The sequence below is a fragment of the Papaver somniferum genome, chromosome 8 (assembly GCF_003573695.1).
Source record: "Papaver somniferum cultivar HN1 chromosome 8, ASM357369v1, whole genome shotgun sequence".
NCBI lineage: Eukaryota > Viridiplantae > Streptophyta > Magnoliopsida > Ranunculales > Papaveraceae > Papaver > Papaver somniferum.
In genome coordinates, this window is record NC_039365.1 from 3,280,742 (window position 1) to 3,294,083 (window position 13,342).

Here is a 13,342-nt window from a genome sequence, read left to right on the forward strand (position 1 = left end):
CAAGCCTTAAAACCCCTAAGCGACCCTAGTGGACGAGTTATTCTCGTGAGGGTTTACATAGAGGTCTACCCACAAAACCTACATAAAAAATTCTAAGGCCATCAATCTTCGTCCGAGGAATCCGACGACGATACGCCCTCCATGAAGTCTGGGGCATACTCCGGGATTTTGGATACCATGAAGTGATAGCTTGCATCGAATGCGAATGCTTCCCTCTTTTTCTCCAAGTAGCGCGCTTTCACGACTTCATGCTACAAAACCAAACACACAAACATTCTCCGCTCTGTATACTACTCTAGCCCAAAGTAGACGAAATCGTTCCTCGGTCCTACTCGATTGGGGAGCTTGGAGCGAGGAGCAACAAGTTCGGACTTGGAAATTGCCAAAACTCGGTTTAATACTTGGAATCTATTTATTAATGACTTATATATTGCTTCTCATAAATCATGATTTTTACCTAATTAAAATTAAAAAATTTATACTATCGTGTAATATTTTTATATTGGGGTTAATAAAATTTTGTTTTCTGATTTTACTGCGTGCAAGGCCAACTCGGAAAATTTGTTAACTCGTTTTGCTCAATCGTCGGTCTAAATCGGCAAAATTGGCCGCCTTAATCACTAAAAATCGGGAATGAGTTGGAATTGGAAATCGCCTCGATCGTATAATCTACAGCGATTACTTGGCGATTAATTGGCCTTGGAGAGCGATTTTGACTACACAATCTTGCCATCTCTGTACCTGAAACACTAACTTTCTCTTTGACAGATAATATGAAATTCTTTTGAAACCTAGGAGATTACTTCTGAAATTCTGTTAAAGAAAACTCAAAAGACTCTATTTAGATCTAGAAAACCATCAAATCTCTCAAAAGGAAGGAAAAACTATAAGTGTTGAAAAAAAAAATAAGCGATTCTAAACCATTTTGAAAACTTCACAGGTGAGGAACATCCCTCTTACTCATCTGAGCTGCTTCTATGCGCCAAAATGTAACTGTAGGAAATCCCACAGTCACACCCAAGTAATAATCTTAAGTAAATCTAAGACATGATAAGAAATTCTCTAAGCTATTTTATTAAGAACATGAACATACAAAAAAGATAATATGGGAAAACCGTAACTTGGAAAACAAATAACTTTCTCTTTCCTAAATTCCTTGCACAAACTCTCAAAAAAGGTCTCTCCCTAATACAATGGCTAAGGGTCCCTTTTATAGGGGTTATACATAGTGGAGGACATCTAATAAAGCCCTTTATTCCAGATCTGAGAGCGCGATACTATCGCCCTATCTTGTAGTTATCGTGTTGTCCCTCACATGTTTTGTGTGATTCTTGTGACGTCATCGCGTATGTCAGAAGTGACGTAGTAGACTTGTTATTTTCGCCTGTGACTAACGATCTTTATTATCTTCGCCTTCAACTGTCTATTGACAAATTCTTTATTCGCGTTCTTATTGGTTGAGCCATATTTTGTATTCACAATGTCATAGTTGTTCTTTGATCGTGGAAATTATGAAATGCTTAAAGCTCTTTTACCTTTGTTTTCCTTGTCTGCCCACCAAAGCTTAGTAGTATCCTCTAGCAAAAGTTCTTCAGGTAAATTGCTATAGCATGAGTGGTGCCAACATGTAAAATCTTGGCTTAGTATAGCCTTTAAGCGCACTTGGTTATCCTCGGAAATTGTTACTGGTTTCGGCAATGAGAAGCTTTCAAGAGCAGACACTGTCAATGCAAGAAGTCCAACGATATTAATCTTCTCGAATGTGTTCTTTTTCCCATTGTATTGAATCTATTGATCATCTAGAGATATGAAATGCCTAGGAGCATCATAATCTCTTCGATATTGTGTATAAGCCAATATTGGGCTTTTATTTGTGATGGGCTTAACAAATATGCGGTAAGTTCCGCAAGTTTCTAAGAACGATTTTTTCGGGGACCATGGTTTTTTTGGGGACCATGGTTCTATTTTTAGTAAGATATTTGTAAGTATATCTAGGTCACTCCTTATCTAGATATTTATATTAATACCTAAACTACCCTCCTAATTAATTTTGGGTAATGATTAGTGAAATTATTAGTGAAATGATTAAGCTAAAGAAGTAGAATTATTGAGAGAGTAAAATTAGAGAAGATGAAGAAGAAAAACATGGAAAATAAATTTTTTTCCAATTCATGAAGCTTGAGTATTCAAGTGATGATAGCTCATCTAATTCTTCATCTTCATCCTCTCCTAGAGTATTTGTTAATCTTCACAATGATCTAGATATGAGTTATTTCTTAGATGGTGAATGTATTCTTCCACAAACTCAATCTCAAGATGAAAATGATGGATTTTACCAACCACAACCGGAAGAAGAGTATTTGGGTACCCAAGTATGCTTCAAACTTAGATAATGGTGGTTGAATTGGTCCAAATATTCATAAAACTGTAAATTTTTATAAAAAATTCCTGCTAGGTTCAGGTAGTTCGGTTACCAAGTGTGAAGAACAGGTAACCGAAAACGGAGTTCGGTTAATAAATGTCAAGAACATATAAACGAACACAGAGTTCGGTTTCTTTCTTCAAACACGCAGGTAGCCGAACTATAGTAATAAGATTTACAGAAGTATGTTCGGTTAGTTCGCAAACTTCAACGCAACCAAGTTCCCAACCGAACTGCAGGTTAAAAGTGACCTACTGTTAGAAGTTCGGTTGGTTCACAAACTTCAACATATTTTGCGAATCAACCGAGCTGGGCTTATATATGCATATATGCAATTAGGAAAACGTTCGGTTATTACGAAATTTATTTCTTGGCGAATTAGGTAGAGTTCGGTTACGAAGTTTCAAAGATAGAGTTCGGTTACAAAGAAAACTTAACATTTTTGCGAACGAACCGAACTTTTGGACTTCTCATTATTTTCGTAAACTAAAGTTCGGTGATATCCTTATTTTGCGAAGGAACCGAACTTATGACTTGTGTTGTTCTAATACAAGTAGTTCGGTTAAGAAAAATTAATTCGTGATAACCGAACTTTTTGCGACGTAACCGAACTAAAAGTTCGGCTGAGACTTGTTTTTTGCGACGTAACCGAACTTTTCTTTGGAAAAAAAAAACCTCCATTAAACCTCTCTGCAACTTCCATTTTCAACTCATTTTGATGGTTACTTCTCATTTATTCAACCAAAAACGAATGACAAGTAATGGGTTTGTGAGAATATCTTTGTTAATGTTTTAAATTAAGTTATATATAGAGGTGGTGGTGGTGGTAATCGGAGGTGGTGGTGGTAATCGGTGGTGGTGGTAATCGGAGGTGGTGGTGGTAATCGGTGGTTGGTGGTGGTGGTAATCGGAGGTGGTGGTGGTGGTAATCGGCGGTGGTGGGCGGTGGCGGTGGGAGGAGGTGGTGGTGGTAACCGGTGGTTGGTGGTGGTGATAATCAGAGGTGGTGATGGTGGTAATCGGCGGTGGTGGGCGGTGGTGGTTATATATATATAGGTGGTTATTTTGTTGGTTTTAAATTAAATTAGGTTAAGGGTAGGTTAGTCATTTCAATGCTTTAGGACACCCCTTATAATTATAGGAAAGGTGACCTAATAAAATCATGGTCCCCTCAAAAAAACCATGATCCCTAAAAAATCGTTCTTTGTTAATGTAAAAACTACTGTGAAACCCAGTTTTCATAATTTTTCCAATGAGAAACCGAGAGGCGGAGAACTTTGGGGGCGCACCCACTTTAGGAAAAAAAAATAATTTAGAGGCCCATATTTTCTGAAATTTTGCTTTCGGTTGTATTTGTTTTCAAGCAAGCACTGGATTTTCTCTGTCAGAGGAGTTGAGAGTTCAATGTATTTTTGAATCGACCGAAATTCACTCTAGGTTTTTTCTTTAATCTTGAAAATAAACCCTATCTAAGAACATCCATTTTGAAAACAAACCATAGTCATGAAAAGATCACCATCGTTAGAAGCTACTGTACGTCTAATTCGAGCACAGAAAGAGGATTTAGTTGTTGAAGGAGGTCACATTGATCGAGCAGTGGGTCCTGTTGCTGCTGTTTTAAAGGGATTCGGCAGTAAAAACATCAACAGATCCGTGGGTTATCGTTTGAGCAGTGGTGCAATCAGTGATGGCTAAGATGTTCAAATAATAATGGAAATGGAATTGGGTCTGCTAGTATGTATCAAACGAAGGAGCATCAGTTGGTTGCATTACACACGGTGTTGGGAAGAATTTATGTTAGCTGAGATAATCAGAGAATTAACAAGTGGGCTTGATCTGTTTGAGAAATTGTCGCAATCAACTCAGTTGGGAGACGAGATTAAGGTGGACAGAAAAGATCAACTGTTACAATGGTCGAATGGTAAGGAATTTGATTAAATGGATGTTGGAAGTTGCGTTTAAAAATAGAGATATATAGAAGATGGAGTTGTTGTTGTGATCGTAGAGGCGAATAATGGCAGTTGCAACCGATGCTAATGGCGATCGATTGGAGTAGACTTGCTGGTGCTACACACATACGTGAATGGAGTTGGAGTTCACAGCTATTGAAGCTGTGAGAAGAGGTCGTTGCTGTTGGTAAATGGCCTAACAGAAGAGACTTGAATTTTGTTGTGGCTAGGTGGAGATGGGGTTGTTATTCAACTGAATGTATTGGTTGTAGTGAAAGCTTTTTCGTCATTTTCCTTACTGGCTCACTGGTTGATTTTTCTAAAGGTAGCTGTTTCGTCATTTCCCTCGAAATCCAGTCACTGTTTTCTCTTTTCTTCTGTTTAGTTCTGTTGAGCTGACATTGTAGTGAAAGCTTGTCATTCCGACTTAAGTTTTATTAACTACCTTTCTTAATTGGGTGCATGCTACTTGCACGTTAGTTGCTTGTATATGTAACGTGGTAACCGTCGGGTTATCCTCAATCCTCATTTTGATGAACTCCATTGTGAGTCTAACGGTCGGAAGGTCAGCGACTTGCCATTTCACTATGCGCAACGTATGCGTGTGATATGCATTTAGAAAAAAATGGAGGTGTGAATAGTGATGCAACTATGGAATTGGTTGCATAACCAGTTATGCATATACAAAATTTGTTGCATAACTTGTTATGCAGTCCCGATATGGTTGCAATAACACTTTATGTAGCCTATTTTTTTTAACTTGTTATGCAGTCCCAGTCCAGAGAATGGTTGCATAACATGTTATGCAGCTGCTTTTTGTTAGTATTGAAACCAACAAAAAAAAAGCTACATAACACGTTATGCATCTATGCATAACATGTTATGCAGTCGAGAAAATGGATGCATAACCTGTTATGCATCCTAAAATATGACTGCATAATGCATTATGCATCGAGAAAATTGTTGCAAAATCTTTTATGCATCGAGAAACTAGATGCATGACCTGATATGCTTCCGTAAATATGGATGCATACTGCATTATGCATCAATTTTTTATGTACGCACTAAAATCAACCGAATAATGGTTACATAACTTGTTATAGATGCATAATTTTGTTATCCAAATGCATAATTTGTTGTGCAGTGGAGAAAATGGTTGCATAATTCGTTATGCGTCTGCAGAATGTGTTACGCATCTTTTTTGGTGGCCGCGTAATGGTTATGTATCAAGTTTTCGAAAATTTTGGCTAAAATGATGATCACTTCCGATTTTTTCCGTGAAAAACAAAAATGTGATATTCTTATTTGTACTCGTTGCGTAGCTCTCTTAAAAAGATTTCCAACGATATAAAATTTGTAAAATTCCAAGGCGCGGATTTTTAGATATGTTATATCCAAGTTGCGTTCCCAATTATACCCCTGATGCATAACCCGTCTGCAGATGCATAATCCGTCATGCATAGGGGTGTAAATTGGGCGGGGCCGGGCAGCCCGGCCTATTTATTAAATGAGACGGTATAGGGCGGGCCGGAACATCTCTTATCCATGAAATTAAAAGGGCCGGGCGGGCAGGGTTATTTATCTACAGTTAGTACCCATGGCCTACCCAAGCCTGTTTTGTAATTTGGGGTCGGGCGGGTAGGGCCGGGAGGGCCTTGAATATTACAAACAAATATATATTATACATATATATATTGTTAAAAATAAAAAGAAAGTAGTAATAATATACAAATTTTACTTAAAATTAATAATCAAATACGAGAATTGAGATGGGAATAAGATAAACCAAACTTCCTATAATTTTTCCTGAATTGAATCATCAGAAAAGGAAACTGCCTTAGATTTTGCTCAATATTCTCTCTATATGGTTAACAAAATTAGACTCCTATGGAATAAAAGTTAAGAAATACATATGAAAACTATGAGGGTTGACTATATTAAGTATATGTACCAAGTATATTCTAGGATAAAGCAAATGAGAACAGTCACTTAGGCTAGGTAAATGGATAACACTGGCAGGCTAACATGGCGGGTAGCATTGACGGGATAATAGGGAGGGTATTGGGCCGGGCAAGAAAAATTGAATTGTGGCCTGTGCCCGCCCTCTTATTTAAATGGGCTAGGTCGGGCCAGCCCGTAAAGGGCCACGGTCACCTATGGGCTGTCATGGGACAGGGCGGACGGTACTGGCCTCGGGCTGCCGGGCAAAATTTACACCCCTAGTCATGCAGACATTTTTAATAATTTCATATAATTATGGGTGTCATGGAACTAAAAATTAATCGTGGACTTGACAATTTTTGAGGCCTGCCCCTAATTTTCACCTTTCCAATTAGAAACAGAATCCAGAAAATCACCGAACTCATTCCTTGTTCTTGTCTCTGTCTAATATAAAGAATCAAACGATATGTCGGACATTTAACACTCGAAACCGAAACCAATTCATCCCTGAAAATGAAGAAAATGTTTGTAGGAGAAATGGTTGGGTCTTTGGATTATTAATTGTTTTTGGCAATAACATATTTGCAGCAGCAGCCGCGCACGGCGGGGAGTAGGAGGTGAATAGGCTTATAGTGAGTCATTAACAAGCAATAAGCGCAAAAATTTTAAAGCAGTGCAGATCACTGAAAAATTTATACACTAATGACATCAAAGAACGCAATGTAACTTTATTTTACAACTCTACATTTGTAAGACAAAAAGCATTCTGTATAACATTAACGCATGAATGACAACGACTATTCTTGTCGAGTCCTCAACCGATTCCCGTATACTCCTAATTTCTTCTTCTCCACATATGAGAAGAATTCCCAATTTTTTCATCTAAACTTCGCCCTAAAACAAACTTCTTCTGTCCATCTATACTATAAGATCAATGTATGAAAACATTAATATCGAGACTGATGAATTCAAACCCGAAAAAATGAAGAATCAACTTCATCAGCTGAAGTCTTTGTCAATGTATTATAATTAATGCCCTTTAACCTGGCATAAATAAGAGCAACTATCAAAAATACTTAGGATGCAGCAACATTTAGCAAGAATAGTTGGATGGTGTTGTACCTATAGTGTTGTGGCAGCTATTATCACAGGGATATGCACAGTCAACTAACTTGGTTACCCTTCTCTCAAAGTACCAATCACCAACTGACTCTGCTATCGTCTGTTAAAAATTAGCATCTCATTGTTAGTTCCATAAACCCGAACTCAATTGTGTTTATAAGCTAAGCAAACTTCATTATACTCGTTATAGAATTTCAAGTTCGTACGAGGCATAAGCAAAATGTGCAGCTAAATATCGGTGCATTTCACAAAATGTATTTAAATGAGCGTAGCTGAAGATTACATACCCTATTGTGAACTCTCGGGGAATCTGGAGCAAACCATGTGTCTTGGGACTCACTTTGGCAATGAGAGAAACATGAATTTAAGAACATCCCTCCTGTTTTGGAGTACTGGTAAAAGTATAACAAAGCTTTAAGCATTTCAAATCTAAAACCTGCAGGTTTTATATTGAGAGCCTTAATCAGAACAGTCAACAGAGAATCTAAAGGCGAATACAGTAAAGATAACAGAAAGATAACTGTGGTTAGAGATAAAGAACAACCTTGTAATATAGTTAGCTGATGTAGATTACACGCTGCAGGATTGTTTTTACATCGACTCCAATGTCCACGCAAATCAGTAGAAGGTGGAACGAGATTATGATGAAACTAAAAAAAAGAGTTCGATCAATTTTTTTCCAAAGGAATACGAAGCAGGATTTGTTTGAAGTTTAGCATATCAAAGGAAGCAAAACGCGACATTCTTACCTGGAAGACATCATAAGCCGAATTTAAGATGAAATACGGTGCTTTGACATAAGGCAAAGCATATTGCGGAAAGAAGCACTGTAAGAGAGAAAGGACATATGAGACCCATGCACCATAAAGAACGTGAAACTTTTGTTCATACGACAAACTATATTCAGTTTAGTGGACTTGTACCTGATACGGATAGTAACGTGAACCAGTACAGTTTTCATTCAGAAATTGTTCTGTGCCCTGTAAATCTACTTCTCAGTTTTCGTATACAAATAATTGAATACTCATAATACAATGAAGTCTAGCCTTGTTGGGCAACAGATAGTGAAGTAAAACTAACCTGTAGAAGAATAAGGTTTTCGAAAAATTGCCTGGCCGTGTGTTGCAAACTAATGTCTCTTCTGAAAAGGAGCGAAACCAATGAACAACATAAAAAACGCTAGACCGTAGAACTATTAGACTAAAACTGGTTATCATACATTTGTATTCGTGTGTGTGTGTGTGGTAAGGAATGGAGGATGACTTACATATCAAGGAAAAATCCTGCGTCACTCATGCATTTTGCAGTGGTAGTTTTGGGTAAAAAGCTAGTGAAGTTATCACAGTGCAAGAAAGTCGCGAGACCACCAGCAGAACAGCCTGAGAGCAGAGCCTAAAAAGCAAAAATTTGTAAGTAATCCAGCAAATTGATCGTTGAACTTCAATTAAAATATACCTAAAATGGTGCATTTCGTTTGTGTGTAACACCAACGTGAACAGAAACAAATTCTTGCCCAACTCAAATTACCCATTTACGTAAAAATCTAATGAAACAAGTTAAAAGGTGAAAAAAATTGGAAAAATAAAAAGAGAAAGGAAAGTTTAGCAACCACTCACCTTATCTGCAAGATTCAAACCCTTGGGAAGAAGATCATCAATGATTGCCTTCCAAATCCTCTGGCCCCTAAAGTATAGCTTTACTGTCTGTTTCCAGTAAGTAATTAAAAATCCCACCCATCAGTAAATCTAATAATATCTTGTACAAAATCATAGGTCTTTTGATTTTTTTCTTTCCCCTGGGCTGTTTATTTGTGGTTGTCAGGTAGACAAAAGTCAGATAAAGTCAGACATGCTCAGTGGTCACACCCAACAAAAAAAAAAGATGGTCAAAGATTTCTGACTTGACCTTTTTTGGTTCTTCAATACCATACCAAAAGACACCCAAAATATGACAAAGATGGGTCTTTTTGTTAACAAAAAGGTAACTTATTTATTCTGTATTCCTATGAATTCCCCTGATGGGCATATATGAAGAAGAAAAAAAATGACTAATAGGCAGGCCAGAGTGCTCAACACAATTTGAACCCATATTAGACAACTTACTTCATTTTGATACAGGGAGTCCCCGGAAAATGACGCTCCGTCACAGTATCTAAGCTTAACCCGATTCCAGTTATGAAAATCTGAAACATATTTCAGCTAACTTAGTTCACAGTTTTTACCGTAATCACACAAGTAAAAAATGACATTGCAACGGAAAAGCCATGCTTTAAAAAAAAAATGAAAAAAAAAACATGAATTCCTCAACCATACCTACCAAAGGTCCAAAACTGGGTTCTTTTGTTTTGTTTACCAACTGAGTTAAGGGCACTGTAGTATATACATACATATTTGTAACGATGTGATGAGATCTACTCTGCTCCTACCACATGTATTCTATGCATAAATGTTGCCAGCTGCAAGCTTATAGTATAAGTTATGGCAATTCATGCAGCATCATTGTTGTTGCCAAAAAAAAGAGACAAGGAAAAAACACTGACACAAGTCTTATGGTTTTTCTGTCCTGGTTCTATTTATTATTAATTTACAATTAAAAAAGGGCCAGTCAGTCAGTCAGTCAGAGGCTAGACTATACTCCCAACTAAGTTATGTCTCCAGTGCAACCCAATAATCACGTGAACCCACAATATGGACAACAAATGGTCTTGCGGTGCAACATGAATCAATGTGACCTAGTTTTGCATTTTAATATGCTTTTTCTTTATTGGACCATGGGAATCCAAGTGAATGACCCACGTAGATTCATCTTACTTAACTCACATCAGCATATGCATTCTTAAATCAAAAATAAATATGCCTAATGCTGATGAGTTTCGAACTGAGTAAGCAGATGACAGTATTGTGCTTATACCAGGATTTAAAGAGGCATTGTTGCTTAGAATCCCATTGAAGTACTCCCATTTGCTCATGTACCTGGTCGATCCATGTCCAGATTTTGCTCTCTCCAAGCATGACTCAATGTCATTACACCAACCACCTCCCTAGAGACAACAACAATTTAACAACTTGGAAAGGGAAAAAAAACAGCATAATCCAACAAACTTCAATTTGAAGAAACAATAATATGTAATTATTAGTTTGGTAATTATGTTTTGATTAACTCCGAAGGTTTAGGTACACGGTCACGATCGAAATAACAGATGATTGCGTGAAGTTGTTGCTTTTGCTTTCGGACGATGATGATGATAATGGTGGTGGTGGCCATGTGACTAACTTTTTTTCTCCAAGTCCTATTCTAATTTTTCTTCGGTGACTATGACTATCTCCACTTGAATATACATTTTTCATACATAGATTGAAATTAGTTCTGTTTACGTGGGAGCCATTTCATTGCAACAACTGCGATAATTCACCAAAGAAGCTTACTAGAGGGTAACGCAACAAGAGCTACCGTTTCTTTCCAAAGTAGAAAGATTGCCAAAATGACACTATTGTATGTAAAAGCGACCATTCGGGGAATCTTGGAAAGGAGTATGTAATTAACAATCAAACAAAGGGAAAACTCATTCTTCTAGACATTCATAAAGGAGATAGCAATCCTGATCTTCAGATGTCAAGATTGTGTTGGTTTATACGAATTGATATTTTCTTACGTACTCCTTCCGTTTTTAAAAAATATAATTGTTTTCTTATTTGAATATATCAAAAAAATAGGTTTGTTTCCATAAGTGGAAAGTCAAATATTATGATTTTACTGCTATATTCATTGAGGGACCACTTCTTTCTCCATTTTCTCTCCTAATATAAAAAGCGGACCACTTCTCTCTCCTCTTTCTCTAATAACAACTGAGTGGGGACCAAAGGATAGATTAGAAAAAAAAACATGAAAAAGTGGCTCTAATGATTGGTTTTCTTAATTTCTGTGAAAACCAAACAAACCTATTTTTTAGAAGCGAATGGAGTAATTTTATATCTCCCTTCATAAATCATGGTTTTTCAAATAACATTTAGTTATAGATTTTAAGTTACCTCAAAAAAACACTAGACGCTAAAAAGAAAAAATAAATTCATTTTTAGTTAAATGTCATGCATTGAGGAAGGCTACTACAAGCAAAATAAATCCAAATTTTAATAATACCAAATTTGACAAACAAAATTTTTTTGTCTCATGTGAGTTTGGAGTCTTCGAGTTTTTTTTAGTGCCTTGGTGTTTCGATACCACAAGTAAAAACCTAGAAATCAATTTCACAAATCAACAGTAAAAATAATTTGTTTCGCGATTTTTCCTTTTGAGTTCATTTTAAAATTATGTTCCCGGATTGATTTATGATTTTACTTAATTAAGATTAGCAATTTAATTGAAATATAAGTAAATTGGTCGGTGAATTGGTGGTGTACTTATCTAACCTCAATAATTGCTTAGTCTACCTTATTAGCAAGAACAACTACTAATAGTACAAAATTAAGTTTGTCTCACTCAAATGAAACCTGTAAAGTCAAGCGCAGTAGTCCGACAGTGTACATTTTGGCTACTTCCTTACCAAATTCTCACTCATTGACACAACTAATTACGAAAGAGACACTCTTTCTGGTAGGGTAGAAATAGTGAAATAATACTACCGTTACTGTTGTCTTTGTGTAAGGTGTACAAAATATACTACTTATTTTCAAATATTTTAAGCAGGTAGAAAAAAACAAAAAGAAGTTAGGGAGTGTTTGTCTGTACCTCAAATTGTAAAAGCCAGTTATTTGCTCCAGAACCATATCCCCTGTCTAGATGATAACCAGGTAGACTTCCATCCAAACAAACTACAAACAAATCACCCCAAAAATGAAATAATATTAAAATTAAAGAAAATAAAAACGTAAGTTTTTCAATGGAAGAAGGTAGAATGTGAGTGACTTACAAGCTCCTTGAGTTACAGCATGTTGAACCAGAGTCATCTTCACTAGATTCTTTTTGGTTTCTGAATAAATCCCCAATGGTGTGAATGCTAACAAAAATAACCAACTAATCAAAACAAACCCATAACTTGTTGTATTCATCTTCTTCTTCTTCTTCTTCTTGTAATTTACTGCTGAAACTCGATTCAAGAACTGAACAACTTCTTCTTGTTGTTCAGATTCGGAAAACAGAGATTGAATTGGAAACACGGGTATGTTTACTATGGAATTCAATACTCTGTCTATCTTTAATTTGGACCAACTTTCATTAATGACACAACATTCCTCTGTATCTTGAAAAAAATCTACTATCAATTCCTAAAAAACCAAATTGATGATATCAAAAGGTAGAAAAAACCCAAGAAGAATCCTAGAATAGAATTTGATTAATGTTAGGATTACAATATGAGATAACCCAACAAAGAATGTGTATGAATCTCAAAAGGGATTGCGTTTTTTCTGTTACAAATGTTATTAACTGTTTGGCAGCTAGTCTATTGATAGTAGACTGTACAAGGGGATATGAGAAACCAATGATTTTTGGCGGTAAACAATGAGAAAAGGCGCGGGAATTTTGGTTAGAGCTCTGTTCTTCTCCTTTTTTTTTTCTTTTCTTGAAACAGAGACACAGAGAGACGGAAAGAGTGAGTAACGAAGAAGAATGAAGATGATGATGGGAGAGACGAGTAATTAAATCCAATGCTCTGCTTTGCTTTGCTCTGGTGTTTCTTAAATTTGTTCTGATTATTTCTGAATGATGTTGGAAGGAGGTAACAGCTTTTATCTGGAAATAACAACTACAAACTGGACCCCACATTCAATCCGTGTCTCCATATTTAATTTGTGTATTCTCAATTCAATGCACATCTCATTTGTTCTCATCTACCAGTAATATTTGTGATGCGATGAATTTCGAGCGCGCAAAATTGTACCACGTAGTGGTATTATTGGTTTAATCAGCAACG

General features: G+C 36.5%; 1 protein-coding gene across 3 annotated transcripts; it reads right to left on the reverse strand.

Moving 5' to 3' along the window:
- Positions 1–6,962: 6,962 nt before the first annotated feature.
- On the reverse strand, positions 6,963–13,111 carry LOC113304301 (pectin acetylesterase 9-like). Of its 3 annotated transcripts, none has more exons than XM_026553376.1 (13): positions 12,341–13,111; positions 12,160–12,242; positions 10,345–10,474; positions 9,537–9,616; positions 9,051–9,137; positions 8,702–8,826; positions 8,515–8,575; positions 8,358–8,414; positions 8,184–8,261; positions 7,979–8,084; positions 7,722–7,870; positions 7,435–7,534; positions 6,963–7,230 (listed from the first exon to the last, which is right to left on the reverse strand). In XM_026553376.1, exons 1-13 carry the CDS (start codon positions 12,477–12,479, stop codon positions 7,148–7,150), a joined length of 1,278 nt encoding a protein of 425 aa, XP_026409161.1. In that variant the 5' UTR covers positions 12,480–13,111; the 3' UTR covers positions 6,963–7,147. The 3 variants fall into 3 exon arrangements, with proteins under 3 accessions (XP_026409161.1, XP_026409163.1, XP_026409162.1); XM_026553378.1 differs by having other exon boundaries at positions 6,976–7,356; XM_026553377.1 differs by having other exon boundaries at positions 6,976–7,534.
- Positions 13,112–13,342: the final 231 nt, after the last annotated feature.